Source organism: Harpia harpyja, chromosome 6, assembly GCF_026419915.1.
Source record: "Harpia harpyja isolate bHarHar1 chromosome 6, bHarHar1 primary haplotype, whole genome shotgun sequence".
Taxonomy (NCBI): domain Eukaryota; kingdom Metazoa; phylum Chordata; class Aves; order Accipitriformes; family Accipitridae; genus Harpia; species Harpia harpyja.
In genome coordinates this window covers 66071000-66091229 of record NC_068945.1, presented here as the reverse complement: position 1 = coordinate 66091229, position 20230 = coordinate 66071000, and the positions used below count along the sequence as shown (strand labels likewise).

Below are 20230 nucleotides of genomic sequence, written 5' to 3'. Positions count from 1 at the left end.
CTTATCACACTGAATTACTGTATTTCTAGCCTGAGTGGCTGTGGATACATAACATGTCACTTCTCATTAAGACAATAATGAAAATCATCCCTGGTGCTCTCACGGTCAGGCTAGTGGTCAGCTGGCTGACCTGGTGGCCTGCAGACCCTTCCCAGCAGCTTCTCTGCAGCATCATGCTCTTTGCCCTGTGAGCTGAGCAATCTTGTTTGGGTTTGGTTTAAATACTTCTGGCCACTCAAAACAGCTCGGCTGGTCCATGGGTCTCTCGCTTGTGGGTGGGTGAAATGCAAATGGCCCTTTGAAGGGCATCAGTGATGACAGACCTTGTTTGTGCTGATGGAAGTCATTGCTGCAGGGATATCTCATGGTGTGATTCAGCTGGATAAGGGAAACCAGGTGGGGTTTTTTCTGGATGGGGATAGGACACAAATGGCTGCAGCAGTGCCTAGTGTAACTTGATGTGACTGCTGCTTCGTTACTCATTAATGGCAGTAGTGGATCAGGTCATTGGAGTGCTGGTTTTCTGTGGATTTGAGAGTGGCACCAAAAACCCTGCATGTGCCTGACTGAAGCCCTGGGGTTAGGGGGATTGTTTTTTCATATATCGCCTTGTCACCTTGCCAGTATAAGAAATACGAAGATTTACTTCTGAAACGTCAAGGCTCCTGCCAGGGAAGCTCCTGCATCCTTCCAGACCGGACCAGGAAGGCATTTCCCAGGGGAATGAGCCCAGGCTGTCCCTTGGGGCAGAGGGTAGGGCTCCAGCAGGCAGGCTGGGTGCTCAAGCACAGCTGGACTGAACAGATCAGTTAATTACCATCTAGGTGCACAACAGCAAAGAGCCCTTTATTTGGAAATGGGCTATACCCAGCTAATGTTTTGGTGCTTCTTCCCAGCCTTTCCTGAGCCTGCCACTGACTCTGCTTTTGGAGGTGGGTTTGCTTTCTGGTACATGGAGCCTGTACGAGTTGTGATGTTAAAGCTGTGTATTTCCCCACCGAGTAGGGGAGGAAAAAGTTTCAGGTTATAACCTCAGTCATTCAGATTCCCTGTGGGTATTTTATGGGATGCCCATGGGACCAGCTACTGTGGTATGCCTATATTAGATCAGTTCCTGGCTCTAAAAGGGCAGTTTTTACTTGGACAGAAGCTGTTAGCTTCTCCGCAGTTTCATTAACTGAAAGACTAACCAGCGCGTGCAGTGCAAATCTGGGAAGAGAACTGGATACCAAGTTGTGTTTTAAAATGGTGCTGGCCTTATCAGCAGTGTTAGTGATCTAAAATGGACCAGAGGTGTTGCTTGTGCCCTGTTCCTCCTACAGGCAGTAAGGAAACTCATGTCTAGAAAAGTGCATCTCCTTACCCCACTGGAGAGCAGGCAGAAGCATTTGGCTCCGATGTCCCTGCTTTCATCTGTGGCACTCTGGGGCCCTGTCTTCATATCCCCTGGGAAGCGTCCTCATGTGCCAAGAACCGTCAGCAGTGAAAAAAGTCCCTTTGGTTGTAAATTTGAAGGCAGTGGCTGATTACATGTAGCTGGGGGGGGCGTGAAGAAAGAATAGGTGTGACAAGTGGGATGGTGTGTGTCTGTTCTGGCTTTTGGTTGCTTTTTAAAGGAGCAGAGTAGGTTACAGGGCTCCCAAGGGTGAAGACTTAAGTGATGATAAAATAGATGAATGGATGGTCTGTTTGGGCTTCTGCAGTCTGCATACTCTGCAGTACTCATTGCAGTGATCTGCCCGGTATCGGGTGCAGCTGGCGTGTATAGAAGGATTTGGTGATTAATGCTTACAATATGTACTCTTGGAGTGGTTTCTCTAACAGGGTCATACGTTGCACATTGATTCATACTCATGTGTCCTGCTGCTTTCAGGCTCTTGGTTTCACTAGATGGCACCACCAAGCAGCCGCTCTGCTCGCATCCCCAGCCGCACTGCCAGCAGTTAGCGAGGATGCACTGAATTTATTATTTTTTTTCCATTTCCCTCAAAAATGTCGCAGCTCATTATTTTTAACTCTGAATCTTGTTCAAGCTGGCAGTGTGTTTGGGAACTGATTGTGGCAGATTTAACCTGCTGTCCATCTTGAGCTCGTTAGCGCTGGTGAGGAGGAGAGTGGTTCCAGCAGCCAAGACGAGGTCAGGGATCTAGACCCTCTGTGTCTCCCTGAGGTTTGGAGGCAGTGTGCTTGGGGCAGCAGCTGTAATGATGATGTCTCTAGTTCTAGATGTAGCTATTACAACCTTACCACAAAGCAAGACAGGGCCACTGAATGCCCTTTGCTTTTGGTTCGTTTGTTGGGGTTTTTTTTTTTCCTCTAATTAATAAATCTAAGGTAGTGGAAAAGCCTCTTCCAGGTCTGCTTGTTCCAGAGCATTGGTACCTGTGGGTTTAAAGGGAGAAGAGTTGCCCTGGTAGCTGGTATTTTCTAAAATGGGCTTCTAGCTGAAGCGACAGCAAAACAGTCAAAAATTACTTCTGCATGGGATGTGGTACCTGGTACTTTTCCATTAGCAGCTCCTATTTGTACATGTAAAAGCTGGTTGAACCCAAGGAGAGCATCAAATCTCTGCGACAAACTAACTGGGACCCTCTGAGGTGCTTCTGCAATGCTCAGACCCCGCTCTGAGTAAAACTAGGTAAAAATCCAACTTGCTGTTATCTCCAGGTAGTAACTAGAGAAAACTCAGAGCAGCAACTGCAAGAGACAGCACCAGAGAACTCCTCCTCAGAGGAGGACAGATGTGAAGGGCTGCAAGGAGCAAACTCCTCTATGGCCAGAGGGGCTTCATTTAAAGAATCATAGAATGGTTTGGGTTGGAAGAGACCTTTAAAGGTCATCTAGTCCAACCCTCCTGCAATGAGCAGAGACATCTTCGACTAGGTCAGGTTGCTTGAAGCCCTGTCCAACCTGACCTTGAATGTTTTCAAGGCAGGCAGAGTTTCGTCAGATATTTTTTTTCAGGGCATGTGGTTGGTGGTACTGAAGCAGTGTGTCTCGGACTACTGTTCCACAGTGGTAGCCAGTGGGAATGCAAAATATTGTGTAATGAAATAATGTTTTAGTACTAGCTGGTGCAAGCGTGGAGCCATGCCAGCTCGCAGGGTTTTGGGGGTTGGCACTGGTACCTCTATGCTGGAGATGTGTGCAAGGTCCTGCTTCCTCAAAGGTCCTCTGGTCCTGTTAGCTACAAGGAGGAGATGCCTTTATTGCGCTGCTGTGACTCAAAAGCTTAACGGACTCAGGCCATATAATTTTGCTGTCGCTACCATAATTTCAGGTTGCCTGGAAGAATTATTAGGGCTGATAGGTAGTGACGAACCTTCCCTAGCTTCCCTTAGGTCACTTCCCAGGGCATGAAAATGCTGCTGCTGAAGGATGCCAGAAGCACACACCTACCTCCCAAACACCTCTGCTGTTCATCCTTCTGACCTGTGGGTGCATGCGTTGTTTCTGGTTAGTTTGGAGCCAGGTCCTTTGGCTTGGCTCAGCTTTAGACTGGCAAATGCTGAGGGTCCTCCAGATTTTTTTGACTACTTTTGCATTGAGGATTGGTACAGACCGCGCATGTGTATCTGTTCAGCTCTGCTGGTTAATGTAACCTCTCTAATTTTCTTTGCAGTAAAACGATTTAGGGAACCAAAGGAAGAGAGGCGTCCCTGGAGAATATGGTGAGATTTTTAATTTGGAGCTTGAAAAGACCATGTAAATGTAATATTATTTTCTCTTATACTAACAGTCTTCTAGGCCCTATGAATATCCTGCATGGTATTTAGTCATTAAATGAAATGCTCTGCTGCCGCTTCCCAAGGAAACCTCCATAAAGTAGCTAGTGCTCCCTAGAAGTAAAATTCCCTGCCTAGCTCCTCCAGAAAATCTTGTTTTTACTGCAGGTGACTGAACCAAGAGGTTATGGTCCCCTCTAATCTGCTGGCATCCCTGCACATGGGCTCTCTCCCAGACAGGGTCAAGTTTTATTCTTAAATCTGATTAATCACTTTGTCCCCTGACCAAGCTCAGGCATAGACCAGGCAACATGTTTGGCCGTGTGTTGATATAAGGTAGCCGGGTATTGCTGTCAGCTTTGGACACCTCTACAAAGCGTCTCTTTATTGTAGGATTTACGGGCTGCCGAGAGGCGGGCATATGGTTGGGATCAGCTTATGGTCAGGCTGGCTGGGCAGCATGGAGCTACCAGCTACTAATGTTAGTGGTGAAAAGCCTGTCAGTCTCCTCAGTTTTGTTTCTTCCTCTAAAATAATTTGGGAACTTTATCCAGTTCCCTGTGGATGGGTGCAAAAGTTGTAAGCAGCTGAACACCTTCCCTGCACCTACTGCTGGTTGGAGAAACTGAGGCTGGGCTGGGCACTGGAGGGTGAACTGCACTTTGCTGGAGGCTAGAACTCAGCAGCAGATCTGCAAGACTGAGCTGATATGTGCTGAAGTGGGTTTTTGTTTTGGTTTGGGTTTTTTTAAGTATTTGGAGTTGGCCAAACTGCCCCTTTTCACCACATACTTCTTGGGCATCAGGAGTGCATCTCGGAGTAAAGCAGATCCGTGCAGGGCTTTTGCTTGGGTGACTGCTCTGTTGCTGGTGCTCCAGGGCACAGATCTTTTTGCCTTTTTTCTCCAGGTTTTATGATACTTCCAAGCAAGCAATAGGTGCCCTCTTCATCCACTTTGCCAATATTTTTCTGTCGGATCTCACCGAAGAGGACCCCTGCTCTCTGTAAGTATGCAAGGTGCTTGCATTCATGTCCTACATCTGTAAAAGGAAGAAGAAAGCCTTTTGAAAAATGTCGTGCACAGTGAAAACTGATCTATTTGAAGCCCTACATGGGGATAAACCAGCTGAACTTATTTTCAGGGTCTGGGTTGTCTTCTGGTCTTTGCAATCTGCTGGTCTGATGGAGATGAAGTAGTGCACCCATGCTTTTCTGATGATTAAAAGCATCTTGAAATATACTAGCAAAAAGCTGCAGTAAATAATGCAGCAGTGTCCCATGCAACTGCAACTCTTAAATCTGCCATTTGTTTGCACACCAGACTTTGCAATTTGGCTGGTCTCGGAGCAGTATTGAGAATGCTTTCCTAACTGTGTGGGTGAAGGCCTTTGTCCAATGTAAGGATTTTTTTGGGATATTCAGTTGCACCTACCACATGTATTCCCATAGTCCTGCTGGGGGGCTTTCTAAGCCAGAGTTAGGACTTAATGTAGAAGTGCCACCTGTACTTCAGACCAGCTACTTTGCAGCTACAATTTTAGTTTCAGAATTAACTTTATCTTGTTTTGAGAAACTTCTCTAGGCTCCAAAATGCTGCTGAAAACCTTCTGACCCATCTCCTTTTCATATATAAAAGTGCTGCACCTCGATATGTTTCTTTAAACAGGCACAAGTTTGGCTGGGGCTAAATATAACCTCTAAAATGATTTATCGTTGTTTTTTAAACAGACACTGTTTTAAAATAAACCCTTCTGTGCTTATGCTGTGCCCTTTGGGGTGTTTTTTCTTTTATTCTTAATGTGTATTTTACATTTCCCTGTGCTGCTTGACTTGTCATCCTGAACCAGGCAGCTTAAAACTCTACAGCCCTGTCCCTGGGCTTTGAGGTTCATACACTGTGTCCTGCCCAGTATAAACCACTAGAGCCTCATGTTTGTATCGGAGTACTCTGATTTCAGCAGCTGGAAGCTGTATTAAGCTAGCCTGAGCCTTTGGGTGTAGAAAAACTTAATGTCATGTTTTCGAAGTGGATATCAAAAGCAGATTGTTATTTTCAGTGTCTTTATTCAGAGGCAGTATCAAGTTCTGGAAAAGGAAATGTTCATTCCTGTAGCTCTGTGCTTGGTATTTTCTTCATGCTGTAGAAATCTGGCCTGATCTGGCAGAAAGTATTCCAATAATGGAAAACTGGCCAGAAAACATTAGTCTGAATGATTTTTTTTTTTTTTTTTTTTTTCCTCTGGAGTTCATTAAAATACCAAGCCCTGGATTAGAGCTTGGCCCCGCAATCCCCAGAAGGTCCCTGCAGGTCTCCTGCCTCTGGTTCTTTCTCCAGTGAAGCTGCAGAGCAAACCTGTCGAGCCCAAATCTCCTTGTAGGGATGGGTTCAGCTCTTGGATCTGCAGTGAGGACCCTGAACTGAAGACTTTTGGGGACCCCAGGATGCCTGCTCTTGAGCCAGGGCTTGTCACCTCTCCCAAGACCTTCTGCTTCTCAGTCTGTGTCTCTGCTTGTAGGAGCCTCTTGCAGCTGCTCAGTAAAATGGACTTTTTTGTCTCTTCTGCACAGCTTGCAGAGCGGCTGTGGTGTCTAAGAAGCTTCCATTTTCTTGTATGAAATTCCAGAAATGTTTGGTTCTGTTTCCCGACACTTGGGGTTTCATCCTAATAAGAACACAAGATGCTGCAAATGGAAAGCCTCCTTTTGGGGGGTAAATCTTAAGCAAGGCTAGCCCAGAAAGTATTTAATGCTATATGAATAAATGAGCAATGCCAGAGAGTTGGCAGAGCCTGCTCCCTTCTCTGCTGAACAGGCTTTTAAACTAAGGAATTGCTGGTAAGGCTATAGGAAAATCCAATAAAAGAGAAAGGAAGTGAGCTTGGACTATTGAGTGGGGATTTTTTTTAATCTTGGGGGTTTTTTTATGGAGTCCCATATTGAAATAAAAGATTTTGAATAAGATTTAAGAACACAGCTGAAACCTGAATTTTCCTCTGCTCTTAGCTACCTTATTAATTTCATCCTTGATGCCACGCTGGGGATGCTGCTGATCTGGCTTGGCGTGAAAGTTGTCTCCTGGATCGTGCAGCATAAGAAGTACACGTACCTGGTCTTCGGAGAATATGGTAGGTGTCAACCTCTCCACACAAAAGCGGCTTCTTTGCTCCCAGCTATGAACAGGGAGAAGGAAATGGCAGAAATTACAGTTTGGGGATAAAACATGTGAGCAGCCTGCTTCTGTTATCCCTTTTCCAATGAGCATATAGCGTGGTCGTGATCAGTATGTTAAATGCTGGGACATCACTAGGTCGTGGGTAACTCTGCTGCCTTGCCAAGCACACCTGAGCGTAGCAGGTTGGTGATGAAAGGCTGAATGTTTCCTTGGGCAGATAATATACCCCCAGGACGTGTATATGGTAAATTAAGGTGTTTGGGTGTGGTGGGTGGTGACTTTTGTAGGGTTCTTTAGGGTTTTTTCGTATCCTCTCAGTTGAAAACATGGAGCTGTGCTTGCATTTGCCTTGAGGCGTAATAGGCATCAACAGGACATAGCCTGGCCCCAAAACTGAGGTCTCAAATGACTTGGGGAGGGGGTGTGGAGGTGCCAGCTGGTTTAAAAAAAAAAAAAAAAAAAAAAAACAAACCACGACCCCCCTCAATTTTAAGCATGCCTGAGCCTGGCCTCTCTCTTCGATTCCTGCCTTGAGATGGAGAAAAGGAGTTTCCGAAAAGCTTTTCTCAGCCAGCCCCACTAGAGGGTAGCACTTCTCTTCAGAAAGAGCAGAGCCAGCTTCCAGGAGAGCAGTGCTGCTCTGTGGCTGCAGGGCAGGGAAAAATTAACCCTTTGCCTATTTCAGGTTGTATCTCATATAAAGACGAATTCAGTCTTACTTTAGAAAACACATCCTATTCCTACCAATCACGTTCCCACCTTTAAGACCTTAATCATTAAGTCTATTCTGAAGGTAGTCTCATTCCTTTGTATTCTTAGTAGCTGCTCTGATAACCGAGCTGGTGAAACTTGGACCAAAGTAGGATTAGTGTGGAGACCCCACTGGCTTGTGAGCTCTTACTCAGGCTCACGTTCAGGCTGTGTAAATGGGTCATGGCACAGGATGAAGGGGATGGTTGAGTTTGTGAGACAGCAAACGGATGGGTTGAAATGATGGGACATGGCAGGGCCGACTCTCATCAAACCTGAGAGTGGCTTTAGAGGCTGCAGTGGTCTCCAGAGCAGGTTCAGCATCCTGACACCATGTATTTGGTGGGGACTATGTGTTTTTTTTCCTAATGGCTCTTTCTCAAAATGCTGAGGAGCCACAGAGTGCTGAAGTCATTCAGATGAGACAGCAGAGAAATCCAGATATTTTTGGTTCAGGGACTGGCATTTTTTCCCCCTTTGAGCAACAAGGACTCAAAGTCCAGCCACAGCCATCCCAGGGCACAGCTTCAGCTTCACATGCCACGTCTGCAGTTGAGCAGAAGCAAGGAAATGTTGAAGTGTATTGACAGCTTGCTTTAACCTTGCAGAGCAGTAATGAACTTCCATTGAGCTGTAGCTGGCCCCTCGTGAAGGCTGGCTTAGACTACAGAAACAGTTCACTCCTCTGAGGAAATCTTGCTTTCATTAATAATAATAAAAAAAAAGTTTCTGCTGTTGCTTGAATTTAGGTCTTGAATGGGGGATTAAATATCTCATCCACCGAGCGCTGCTCTTGGTGCAGGTCTCTGGCCAGAGTGACCACAATGGAAAAGTTAGGTGGAAGTCAAGTGGCGTGTCCAATGCAATCCTGCTGTAGGGCTAGGGAAGGAAAACACTGCTATCCTCATCTCGGATGTTAAATAACTTCCAAAACCATTTGGAAGATGCTAGTAAACTTTGTACAGTTTAATACAGGCTCCAGAAATATGATTCGTTTTCTAGTCGAATTGCCGTGCCAGACTTTATGTTGCTTTCCTCAATTCTCCTGAGGAGCAAAAGCGTCTCATGCAGTCCTGTAGAGGAGGAAGGGCAGGATACCAGGGAAGCACCAAATCTGTGGTGCAGACAATGGTAAGTGCCATTGCTCCAACCATCAGGAAAGAACAGTTGTGTCTTTGTCCAGTATAGCCAGTACCCATCTACCTGCATGGTCTTCAAGCAAAAAAAAAAAAAAAAAAAATCTGTTGCAGCTGTTTCCTTTCTGACCCTCCAACTCTTGGTTGCATCCCTGCAACTGATGCAAACCGCTGCGGTTACCCTTTGTTCTGGGCTCCAGCAGTCCCTTCTGCTCTGCCGTCGGTATGCCGGTCTCCATGGCCCTGGGTGGTTCTCCCTGTATGACTGTAGTAGCTGCATTAATGGGGAAGGAAAGAAAAGGGAAGGGAAAGCACCTAAATCTATGCTGCTATTTTAAGCATGCAGCTGTAAAGAACTATTTAGAAAAATCAATTGCTTTCGTATTTCCGAAAACCAGGAGACGGCCATTCTGAGATCAGCTTCTCTTGTGCCTGAGCTCTTAGCCAAAGGCTGCCGCAGCCAGGAATGACCTGGTTTTTAGCTAGTGGAGAAGTCAAAGGCTCCCATATGCTTATGTTCCTCCATCTTTGCCCAACAGCTCTTGATTACCCTTTGGACTGCCTCTAAGCACAGGAAACCTAATTTTAAAAGGCTGCTGTCTCTTCTGAAGCTGCTTGGCTCCTGAGATCAAAGATTGGAGAAGTTTATTCTTCATCTTGGTTCAAGCAGGCTTTGGAGAGTGACGGTTGCCTTACACAGACTCAAAGCTAACAAACTCCACAAATGCTCTGTGCTCCATTGCTCTAGCAGGGTAGCAGCAGGCCATGTCTATAGGCCCTTTCCCTGTAGGAAACTTCTGCGAAGAGGAGAACAAAGCAGAGTTTAAGCTGCAAAGGACTTGGGAGGTGGATACCCAAGGTCTTGGAGGTGCTGGTGGGCCTATACGGACTGAGCAGGGGAGATGCTGGCTGGAGTCAGAGTGTGCAGATGAAGCCTAGTTCAACTTTGTGCCCCACCTCCAAACTTCTCCAGCCCTCTTCTCCCTCCCTCATTCCCATGGGAATAAGCAGGTCCCTAGAGGGAGCCTCTGGATGGCTGCAGTGTCCTGGCATTTTAGTTGTGTCTAATAACTCTAAAGCGTTACTTTAGAGATACTGGATTATTTCTTTTAAGTAAGCACATGCTATGAATTTGCATTAAGAGATGGTTTCTGCAATGTGCAAGTAACAAGCTCTAGAAAAGCATTAAGAAATGAGGGGGAGAAAAAGGGGGTGTTCTTGCTTGAAAATGCCTCTTTGGATGCCCATCTGGATGCTGACTTGTGTATGACCGTGGTTGTGGTCACTGACTAGTCTAAGCTTGATGTTTTGTGCTCATTCACTGTCTGGAAATGGAAAAGCATGTTGGTTGGAGGCCTTTAAAGTCTCTTTAGTGGCCTGTTGAACTCTGCTGGTCAGATTTAGTTATAGGAGAATGTGCTCTGTGCCAGCTGCTGAGTTTAACTGAGGACCCGTGTAGGCTGCTTTTGGCCCTGTTGTGGTGGTGTACAAAATTTCCATAACAAATATTCCCACGTCCTGAAGCAGCCAAGGGAGCTGGCTCCTAATGCTTGAGGAAATACTGCTGAAAATAGCTCTAACCTGAGGGGCTGTCCTGTCCTTAGCATGCTTGGCCTTTCCACCCCTAGGACCAGGGGAGGAAAAGTAAGGAGGGGACTGAGGGTCAAGTGTGTGGTCAGGTCCCTTGCTCTCAGCAGGGCTGCAAACCTTTGAACCTCCTGGCTCTGGAGGATAGCAGCCGTGTTTACCCCCCTGCACTAGCAGTAGCTCTGGGGACCGAAGACCCAGAGCAGTGGTGTGATGCTGCAAACTGGGGACTGATTCCAGCTGTATACTCGCTTTTAGTTCAGGTGCAGGACATGCAAGAGAGGGTCTGGGATGTCCACTGGACACACCTGGCTGCTGGATGCGTTAGGTCCCAGTCTCTGAAAACCTGTTCTTGCCCTCCAGGTGAGCACTTCTCTGCAATTCAGATGCTTTGCTGCTATTTCTTATCCTCCTCTGTACTTGGCAGTGATAATTAGATCCCTTGGTTTTGGAGGTGCCATTTGAGTATCTTTTAAGAGGTTTTTATTGACTTTTTCTATCCTCACCCTGTCACCCAGTACAATTTTCAGTGCCTTCAAGTATTTGCTTTTCCTCAACCCCCCTGAACCCTCTGCTTTGGCTATGGTTAAGCTTTTTCATACCTGCTCAGCGCACACACAGTCCCCAAAAGACTGTAAATAAAGCTGTCTGGCAGTAACATGTGGGCTATGCTGACAGCTTGGTACATTAGACAGCCTGGATTAAAACTAATCCTGTTGTGTGGTAACAACTCAAATACCTCAAGCAGTGCCACTTTTGCTCTGCGAGCAGTTGGGCTCCCACTCACAAGCAGAATATGTGAGACGTGGTTTGTGTGAGCTGCTGCAGGCACCAGTGGTCCTGGGTCTGCACCAGGGAAGTTTTGCTGATGGTGGGGAGCACCAGCAACACTGCGGGAGGAGAGCAGTCTAAATGCAGTGTGTGCATCCTTCAGGTTGAAGGAGGATATTTATTTCTATCAGGGTGGGAGATGGCTATAGGAAGGTTTGAGCAAAGGGTGTTCATTAAGTGAAAAGGAGAGGTTGGTGGTAGAATCAATGTGTAGAGCTGAGATGTCCTGGGTTACCTTCCAACTAGGACTGGGGACAAGAAACTGGAAGTGTTCGAAGGGAGCAGGATACATGTAATCTCCTAACAGGCGTGATGTGGAGGCTGCAAAGATCCTTTGGACCAGTTCCCTACTCTCCTACAAGGAAAGGGAAGCTCTGAACATAGCAAAGAGGAGGGCATCTATTTTTTTTTTTTTTTTTTTTTTTTTTTGCCTTCAGGTAGCAGATTAGTTTTTGCTGTCTGGCAACCTTCTGTGACAGAAACAGTCTTGTAGGCCCTCACCTAGATTTATGGAATGGAAGCACTTCATGTAAGAAGAATCCTCTCCCATCCATGGAGCAGGGCACCTCTGGACAGCACTTGATCCATTAAAGACATTAAGTTGCATCTGAGGATGCCTCTGACCATCTTGCTGTAGGACACCAGCACCTCAGTGAGGTGTGTGGTTAGCTGGGATCAGCTCAAGTTTTCCAGCCTTGCTTCCTAGCTGTGGAAGATGTGTCCAATCTGTCTTATGGGCTTGTCCAGGGACCACACCAAAGCTCCCTCTTCCCTGATGAGATGCTAATAGATGGTGACTTGTATGTTACTGGTATTAGTCAGAGTTAGATGAATTAGTGGTGAGTTAGACTTTGGATAAAGGCCACTCTGAGGTGGATCAAGGATCCTCGGATGACTTCAGACCTGCTGATGTAAGGAGCAGCCAGCTGAGCTCCTTGGTGAAGGGGAAATGAGCCACCGTCTATAGCTGAAGTCATCCTTGCAGCCCTGTGGGCCATGCTGCTGTTTCATTTGCATCTTTGTCCTGAGTTATTTTGGCACAGAGCAGCCTCCTGTCCTTGGGAGACCAAGATGCAGTAAGAAGTAACTGTGGAGACACCCTCTGATCTTCCTGTCAGGGGATGGAAATTAAGTCCTGTCTAATTCTCTGCTCCAGGATGGACTCCTGTACGGAAACATCTCATCCTGTAGTCTGAAAAAAAAGCTCAGAATGGAAAAGGAGGAGGAAGAGGTTGCAAACCAGTAGCAGTCTTGAGCTGTTTAAGGTGATAGAGCAGATGGCCAAATCTGGCCTCTGCGTAGGTCTGTGGGTGTTTTTCCATACCCTTCCACTGTCTACCCTGGACACGTAAGAAATGCTGATGTCCCTCTAACTGTGGAGGAGATTCACAGCATCTTCTGTAGGTGATGCAGAAAAGACCAGAGTGAGAAATAGGAATATTTGAAGCTCCATGCTGTGATGGGGGCACCTTTAACAAGGTGGGATGTGGTGGGTAGTAAGGGGTGCCGGTCTGTCCTGCTTGGTAGTGCAGACTTGCTGTACCACTTGCACATGCCCTGTACACTTAGCAAGTGAAGCTGGCCTAACTGGGGCAGACCTCTGGTCTCAGAGAAGTGGGATTCCCTAGGTAGGATCTTGCAGTTGCACAGTAAAAACTGTTCTCTAGCAAAGGGAGAAAAGGTTTTCCAAAGGTTGTCAAACCTCAAGAAAACTCAAGAGCAATTTGATGGCTTTCTTGCAAACTGGAAGTGAAGGGAAAATTTTTTGGGCGAAGAGCTGTTAACCTTGGAGACATGGGCAAGTCCATGCCGAGGGTGGGGTAAGCAGCAGGTTGTCTTCTCCAGTGTCTGTGTATCAGCCTAGTTAGCCAAAACCTGGCTAGGGCTGTCTAGTGCACAGTATGGAAAACTAAGAACCATAGCCTGCTGTTTGTGATGATGAATGGTAGAGATCTCCTATCCCCAAAAGGGTGTGAGGGGCAGGTATTTGGGAAGAGACGTCAAACTTGCTGCTGCTTTTTGGGCAAGCTAAGATGACAGAGAGAAGTGTTCCACAAGTGCCGTCATGTCGGACACCAGTCAGAAGAGCCGACTTGCAAAGGGTGCTGTGGCTGTTGGTACTGTCTCCCCATGGGGGACAGAACACAGCTGACAACACAGAGCAAAAGGGGAAGAGTTCAAATGCGGGAAGGACACAATGGATATGTTTGTTTTCCTGTTTTGTTTGTACTTGCAGCTCGGATGGGTGATGGTAACACGGGGGTCTGTAGGAGAATGGGTCGGTCTTGGGGTATGGGGCAAAGACCCCCACTCTACCTCGCCTGTGCCAAAGACAGCTAGGCACACGAGTCTGCCGGGAGAGGCTGTCCACACTTCAGGAGGATCAAAGCCTCTCTGACACTGGCCTTTAACTCCCAGCTGCCTGTAACACTGCTCCCGTCTCCTCCGCAGACCACCCATTAAGCCGTTGCCCGCCAGGGAGCGGAGACGTGTGCTTTCTGAAATCCTCTGCGGGCTCTGCTGCTTGCGTTTGCACGTAACCTTCCTGGCTCCCTCTTCCTTCCCTCCCTCTGTGCGGTTGCCTGCTGGCTTGGCGCGCTCTGCTCGCTGTCATCCCAGCTCAGCAGCTTCTCTGCACCTCTGGCTTCTCAGTCCTTCCCTCTCCCCTCCTTTGCTTCCTTCTCGAGCACAGCTTGAGCAATGAAAAAGGTGGGATGCGAGGTGATCGTTCTGAGGTCTCCGGCATGGAGACGCCGTACGCTTCTACTTCTTAGCTGTAGCTTTGCAACGAGGCAAATGTTTTGGTGTGTTGCTAACAAATGACAGAATAAGGACAAATACACACGCAAACCTGGGAAGCAGATCCCCTTAGAGCTGGGCTTGGTTGGATACCAACTCTTACTAAATCCTGGTATGCATTGCTGGTCTCTGTGGCCAGAGGTTTACATAGTGGTTTGGATAAATGTGCTTTTTGCAAACTACGGGTGGTGTCTTCCCCTGCCACGTCTCAGCTGTATTGTGCTGAGAAAAGTGGGGCAGAGCTCCCAGTCCGCTGCCATCCAACAGCACGTCGAGCATTGGCATCTCACGGTGGATTGGGTTCTCTTGCACAGATGCAATTCCAAATTTTGGCCTGATTATGCTGGAAACAAGTGTTGCCGGGGGTTATCTTTATATTCAAGTGGTAAAAGGAAATGCTGCAGCTTTCCTAAGCCAGATACTATAGCTCAGTTTTGCAGACCTGAGATACTCTGATGAGCCTGGGAAGATGATAACCAGCTGTCAGGGTGCTTACAGAGGGCTGAAGCAAGCACATGTAATAGATATGGTACCATTATCATTGTTAACAATGCAAATATGCTTTTACTTATTACTTGGTAAGTACCCCATTGGAAACATTCATATTTAATTAGCATTGATTCTTTTTGAGTCAATTGCTCTAAAACCTGGAGCAATGGAGCCCCTGTCTCTTGCTCAGACAGCAAGTATCACGTAACCAGCCGTTCACTTCATCAGCAAAAAAAAAATTAATTCTGTTTAGGACTGAAAGGTTATGCTTCTTGTATTGAAATTGGTGACCAGAAATTTTCAAACTGTTGCTGGTGACTGGGTGGGTAAGGCTTGGCAGGAGGCAAATCGCAGATGATGTCTTTAATGACTGATTTTTTTTTTTTTTTTTTTTACTTTTTTTTTAATAGGGGAGTGTGCAGGATACTTACTGGTCCTTGTATAGAGGAGGGTCAGTCCAGCAGTGTCTTGTCTCGGGGATTGCTACTGGAACTAGCTTTAATTCAGGAAGGATTATCAGTCTGTCATTCTGGTCAAAATGGCCAGGATTTTGTGAGCTACTCCTAAGAGGCTCCTATCCTCTGGAAAGGTGGGGGAAAAGTGGAGGTGACCCATCTCTGCAGACTTTTCTAGGTTTGCCAAGGTGAAGAGAAATTAAATCTCTGGTACCTTGATAAGAGGGTACCAGACAAGGGGCAAACAAAACAACTGATGCCCCAAAGCAACACATGCTTGTAAGGAACTGTTTGAGTAGGATGCTGAGGTTTCTGAGCTTTGAAGCTTTCTCTAAGGAGGATTTTAGTGGTCTGTGCTTTGAGGAGAGGGGGTACTTGCACCCTTTTACAAGCAGGGCTTCCTCCCCTCAAACCCCTGTATCCAGCCAGCTCAAAGTAGCTCAACACCATGGGGTGGATACAGGTAATGCCCATAGGTGGCTGAAGGAGAGGGGCAAAAATGCATCTCCAAGGCCCTGTGCATCCTTTCCCCCAAGTGGAGGAGAACGTATTTGTTATATAAACCAAGATTCATAAAAGTTGATCCAGTCTCCTTAGAGTTACCAGGAAAGGCTTTTCCATTAGGCACTCAAGATACAGCTAAGCGGTGGCCCTCGAGAGCTCAGGAGTGGCTGTGAGTGCTGGGGTTGCTGGATAAACAAGGAATTTCAGGTCTTCAGGCAGAGCCAGAGCTGTGTCTCTCCCCTTTTACAGAAGCTGCCTGTCTACCTTGTGGGGTGCTTGTAGGACTTTGCTCCAGCAAAGCAGTTGATCTAGAAAGACAGGCAGTGGGGCAAGGGGATGCAAGGCAAGATTTTTGGTGGTGGTTTTCTCCTCTTGGTGTATTTCAGAGGTAAGGAATGGAGAACAAGGCAGGAGGAAGATGAATACAGATATTGTTAGTATCTGGGAGGTAGGTAGGGCTTTTTAAGTCATGTCTGAAATTCCTTTGTTACTTGCTTGCCCTTCAAATTAACCAGAGGTCTGGTTAATTGCCATCTTCATTTCAGAATCAGCCCTAAAAGGAGTAGAAAAAGAGAACTGGCTTCTAGAACAAAAGGCTGGTGGCAACTTATAAGGGAGAGCTCTCTTGCTTATAGGCAAGTTTAATTCAAAAGCACAACTGCAGTATGAAAGACAAATAGCTGCCCTGATAACAGGGATTCTCCACAAATGGAAGTGGGGTGCATTTTTGCCTTTCTGTGCTTATTTTTCTACATCAGTTTGCAAAAATGCACTGTGAGCTGCAAGTAGCAAGGGATGCAAGACGGCTAAATTTTCTCTAATGAAAGTCAGATTTACTTTTTTTTTTTTTAATTAGAAAGATTTGAGCTTAGATCTTGGTATGTTTTGATCTTCAATGGAGTAATGTCTTATAGACCCAGCAGGGACCCCAAATCTCTCTACCCCAGGCATGTGCTCCTACAACTATAGATAGAAAATCTTTCCAATAATTTTAAGTTTGGTATTGAGTATTTGTATTGCTGCAAAACTTGCAATATCAAAACGCTTCCCTGTCCCTCTAATCAGCTCAGGTATCAAGCATGAGGCAACTTTTCTGCAAGGCTGTTTCCTCCTGTCCTCTGTGTCAGATTTAATATGCTGTTTTCCCAGGTGACCCTCCACAAGCTGCTGCCTGGATTGGCCAGTGTATCCTCTACTTGCTGATAATGGTTTTTGAGAAGACTGTGATTAGCCTTGTCCTGCTTATCCCTGGTTGGACAAAGGTAAGCTTCTGAGCTGTGTTTTTCTAGCCACAGCTCTTGTGGCTTGTTTCTTGTCAGCTTTGCCTTATTAGTGGTCCTCATCATCATAGGTCTTTAATCCTTAGGACTTGTTGACATCTCTCTGTAATCATTAGCTATTACTTAAGTTTGGGGAAATATGACTTTCATAACAGTTTGGCTTTTGGTACATTGTCTTGCTAGTCAAAAGCTAGTGGAATAAGATGCTGCTTCAATTTTCTTTTCAATTCTTGAAGGATAAAATGAGCTGGGCTGGCAACTGAGCTACTTCAGTTCTGCCAGAGGATTTCATCAAGTCAGTTTATGTTGGTGTTTTGTTATCCCATGCCTAAACTAAGGGGATTTTTATAGGTTAATTGTGAATGAGCTATCTCAGTAGTATGCTGTCCTTCCCCCCCCCTCCCCGCAACTGCTTCTGTATGGTAGCTCGTGCAATGGTAACTGTGTTGATCATGAGTTTCTCTGTTAAAAAATAAAAATAATAATCCTGCGGCAGTTGTAGCCACGTACCTGGTGGCAGTAGGTGTGATGGGTATAAAAACCAATTCTGGGTGTTGATGGGTAACTCCAGTATTGAGTGCATTTACACGTAGTGCCTAGTACCTCCCAGGCTGATGTGACTTGACTGAGAAGTTATTTACAGCAATCTGGGAGCACTTATCTGTTCCCGTTAAGGGCTTGTCCTTCTAACCCAGTAGCCTACAGTGCTGACTTGGACGTGAACATGTTCAGCAGCACGCACTGCTAGATCCAGAGATGCTGTTGGATTCCTCTCCATGCTTATCACGGTTGGTGTCCTTACTTCACAGCTAGGCTCCAAGGAGCCAAGAAAAGTCCCACCAGTTGTCACGGCTAGTTAAAATGAAAGACTAGCAGTACTTATTTCTTGGTCTGTACAAAATCCTATGTTTGGCAGCTGGGCTAAACGAATAGCCCATGTAATTTAAGAGCTGGGCTAAAGCAAAGGCTGCAGAGCCCTAGCTAGGAGACTGCTGGTGTAAGAAGGCAACCAGTTTGCAGCAAAGATCTCACAACAGAGCTGTTCATATAATGCTTCCGAATGCTTTCCCCTCTGCAGCTTCAGCAGATCCTCCTGGGTTACATCCCAAACCCCCAGCTGGAGCTCGTCCTGGTCATGCTTGTTGTGCCTTTTATAGTCAATGTAAGTGGTGCCTCTGCAAGCACTGGGTGGGGTGGTCTGGAAATTATGGTCCGTCCCCCCCCCAATGGGGAGCGTGTACAGGAACTGGCTTTGGTCAGCCTTGAGTAATTGAAGTGATTGGGACAGGGTGGAGGGGAGTGGGAACAAATATGTTTGTTGTCATGAATACACAAATACGTTACTACTGCCCTGCCATGGTCTCCGTTCCTAATTCCCGTTCCCTTGTCCAAGCTGCTGGGTGGCTGACTTTGAAGAAAGCTGGGGCTCATTAGCTGAGGGTTGCGTCTTGGCAGCAAGCTACAGGCGTGGGAGTGACCCAAAGCCCTTTAAGTTCCTATAGGATGGCTTGTCAGTGGTGATTTTCGGCAACCTGCCAATCTAGCCATTTGGCTAGACTTCAAATTGCGTTACAGCGAGGCAAGGTGTTCAGGTTACCCAGATCTTTGAAAAACTAGTTTGCTAAAACCTCTTGAAAGCTCAGCTTTTTCCTGGCTCCCCTGATTCTGGGTAATCCTTGACCTGCTGCTTAGTTTCTGTGAAGATGGGAAGCGAGAACAAGGTGTTAATATTCAAATCCCCCCTGGACAAGGAGTGAGTTGAACTGTTTTCAGTTTTATACCATGAGCACCGCAACGGGTGCGGCATTGGCAAAGTTGGGTTTACGTGCCTGTGCTACCAGGTTCTTTCCCCACCCCAGATTGCATTTCCTTGTTTGAAAGCAAACTCTGGTTCTTGAAGAACTGACCGACCAGTGACTGATGCAGACAGAGCAGGTAGACCCGGGATGGAGCTTGGCTCAGTGGATATTTCCGCATGGAAACTTGACCTATTGTGGTCTTTTCCACACCCCCCCCACCCCTTTCTTCACTGGGTCTTCAACAACTATGGAATCAATAGGATTTATGTGAGAAGGGATCTCAGGAATTTGACTTGTCCAACCCCCATGGACACACTTGATGCAGGGTTAATTTAGATATCGAATTAGGTTAATCAAGGCTGGACATCTGCAGAAACCAAGAGGAGAAGAAATAGCTGTGATTGAATGACTTTGCATTTCGGTCTCTGCAATCTATTCATGCAACTTCTTTCTCCCCAAGGCCATTATGTTCTGGGTTGTGGACAGCTTGATCATGAGGAAATATAAGCAGAAGGACACCCTGGACGTCAATGGATCCACAGAAACTCCTCGAGCTAGGAGGACTGAGGAATCTCAGGTAAGACCAGGGATGTCCCATGTTTGAGACCAAACTGCAGGCTTATGGCATGGTCTGTGTGCTTCACCACAATCATGCAACATATCATCACATTGCCTAGACCTAGGGTGATGCTTTATGCATGTGATTGATGATCCTTCTAAGTCAAACTGACTTTCCGTGCTTGTAGCTGAGGTCAACAGAAGGATGTCTTCTGGGATGATCTGTCCCTGTCTAACAAAGAGCAATATTACAGTCTACAAAGTGTCGCTGACATATTGCCCTAAATGATGACAGTATCTTGTGAGGGATGGGCTAGCTTTTGCACTAACCTGTGTGGGCTTGTTGGAGCGGCAGGCTGAAGGTGGAGGGGTACCTCTGTACCATCTCTTTCAACTTTCCCATTTTTAATTGTAATTAATCTTGGCTTAGAAGAGCTTGCTTTCCTTACTGTAATTGGTAGCATCCTTTTTAGAGGACAAGGACTAGCTGGGAATCCTATTTTTGTCAGCATTTGGCATTTTTTTAGCCAGATGATGGTCCGTTAGCTGTAGGAAGCTGTATTTTGTGTAGTCTGAGCTTGACACTCAAAAGTTATGGGGGGGAGGAAGTGCTCCAGTCCCAGCAGACTTTGTTCTTGTTAATGATGTGTGATTTGCTGGGCAAGCGGTATCTTTGCTTCTCATCGCCTTTTGGGCAGACACCACAGCCTGAGTTTCTGGGTTGAATTCCCTTCCTTCCCCTGGCACCCAGACCCTCTTTCAAAGTGCTCTGTGTATGGCTGCTGATATCCTGCAGTTCACTGGCGAGACTTGCTGAGATAAGATAGCTTCTGGCAGTTGCAGGCTGGCTCCTGGAGTAGCTTCTGCCAAGGAATTTAGGATGAATGGAAATAGCTCTTGCTTTCCAAGAGCTCTTTTAAAAGAGTAACTCTGCTCTTTTGCTGACGGGTGGGATGGCCAACTACAGGTGACGTTGCAATGCACACGGAGGTAATAGTATTTAATGGTGTGCTTGGCGGTCTGCACAGCAGCGGTGGCTTCCACAGCTCAAGGGTGCAGTGGGGAAGCAGTCGCAGCTCGTGGGGATGCGGTGTTGGAGGCATCCTCCCTCTGGCAGGGCGGGCAGGCAGATGTGAGCAGCTGTT

The 20230-nt window shown here is 46.6% G+C and overlaps 1 protein-coding gene across 2 annotated transcripts in view; it reads left to right on the top strand.

The window, feature by feature from the left end:
* Positions 1 to 20230, top strand: part of LOC128143314 (store-operated calcium entry regulator STIMATE-like) — a 38268-nt gene that overhangs the window by 10330 nt on the left and 7708 nt on the right. For both annotated transcript variants that reach the window (XM_052790410.1, XM_052790411.1), the window contains exons 2-7: positions 3623 to 3671; positions 4634 to 4729; positions 6729 to 6850; positions 16598 to 16710; positions 17807 to 17890; positions 18988 to 19104. In XM_052790410.1, coding sequence (XP_052646370.1) covers positions 3623 to 3671; positions 4634 to 4729; positions 6729 to 6850; positions 16598 to 16710; positions 17807 to 17890; positions 18988 to 19104 — 581 coding nt within the window. The remainder of the gene's footprint in view (positions 1 to 3622; positions 3672 to 4633; positions 4730 to 6728; positions 6851 to 16597; positions 16711 to 17806; positions 17891 to 18987; positions 19105 to 20230) is intronic.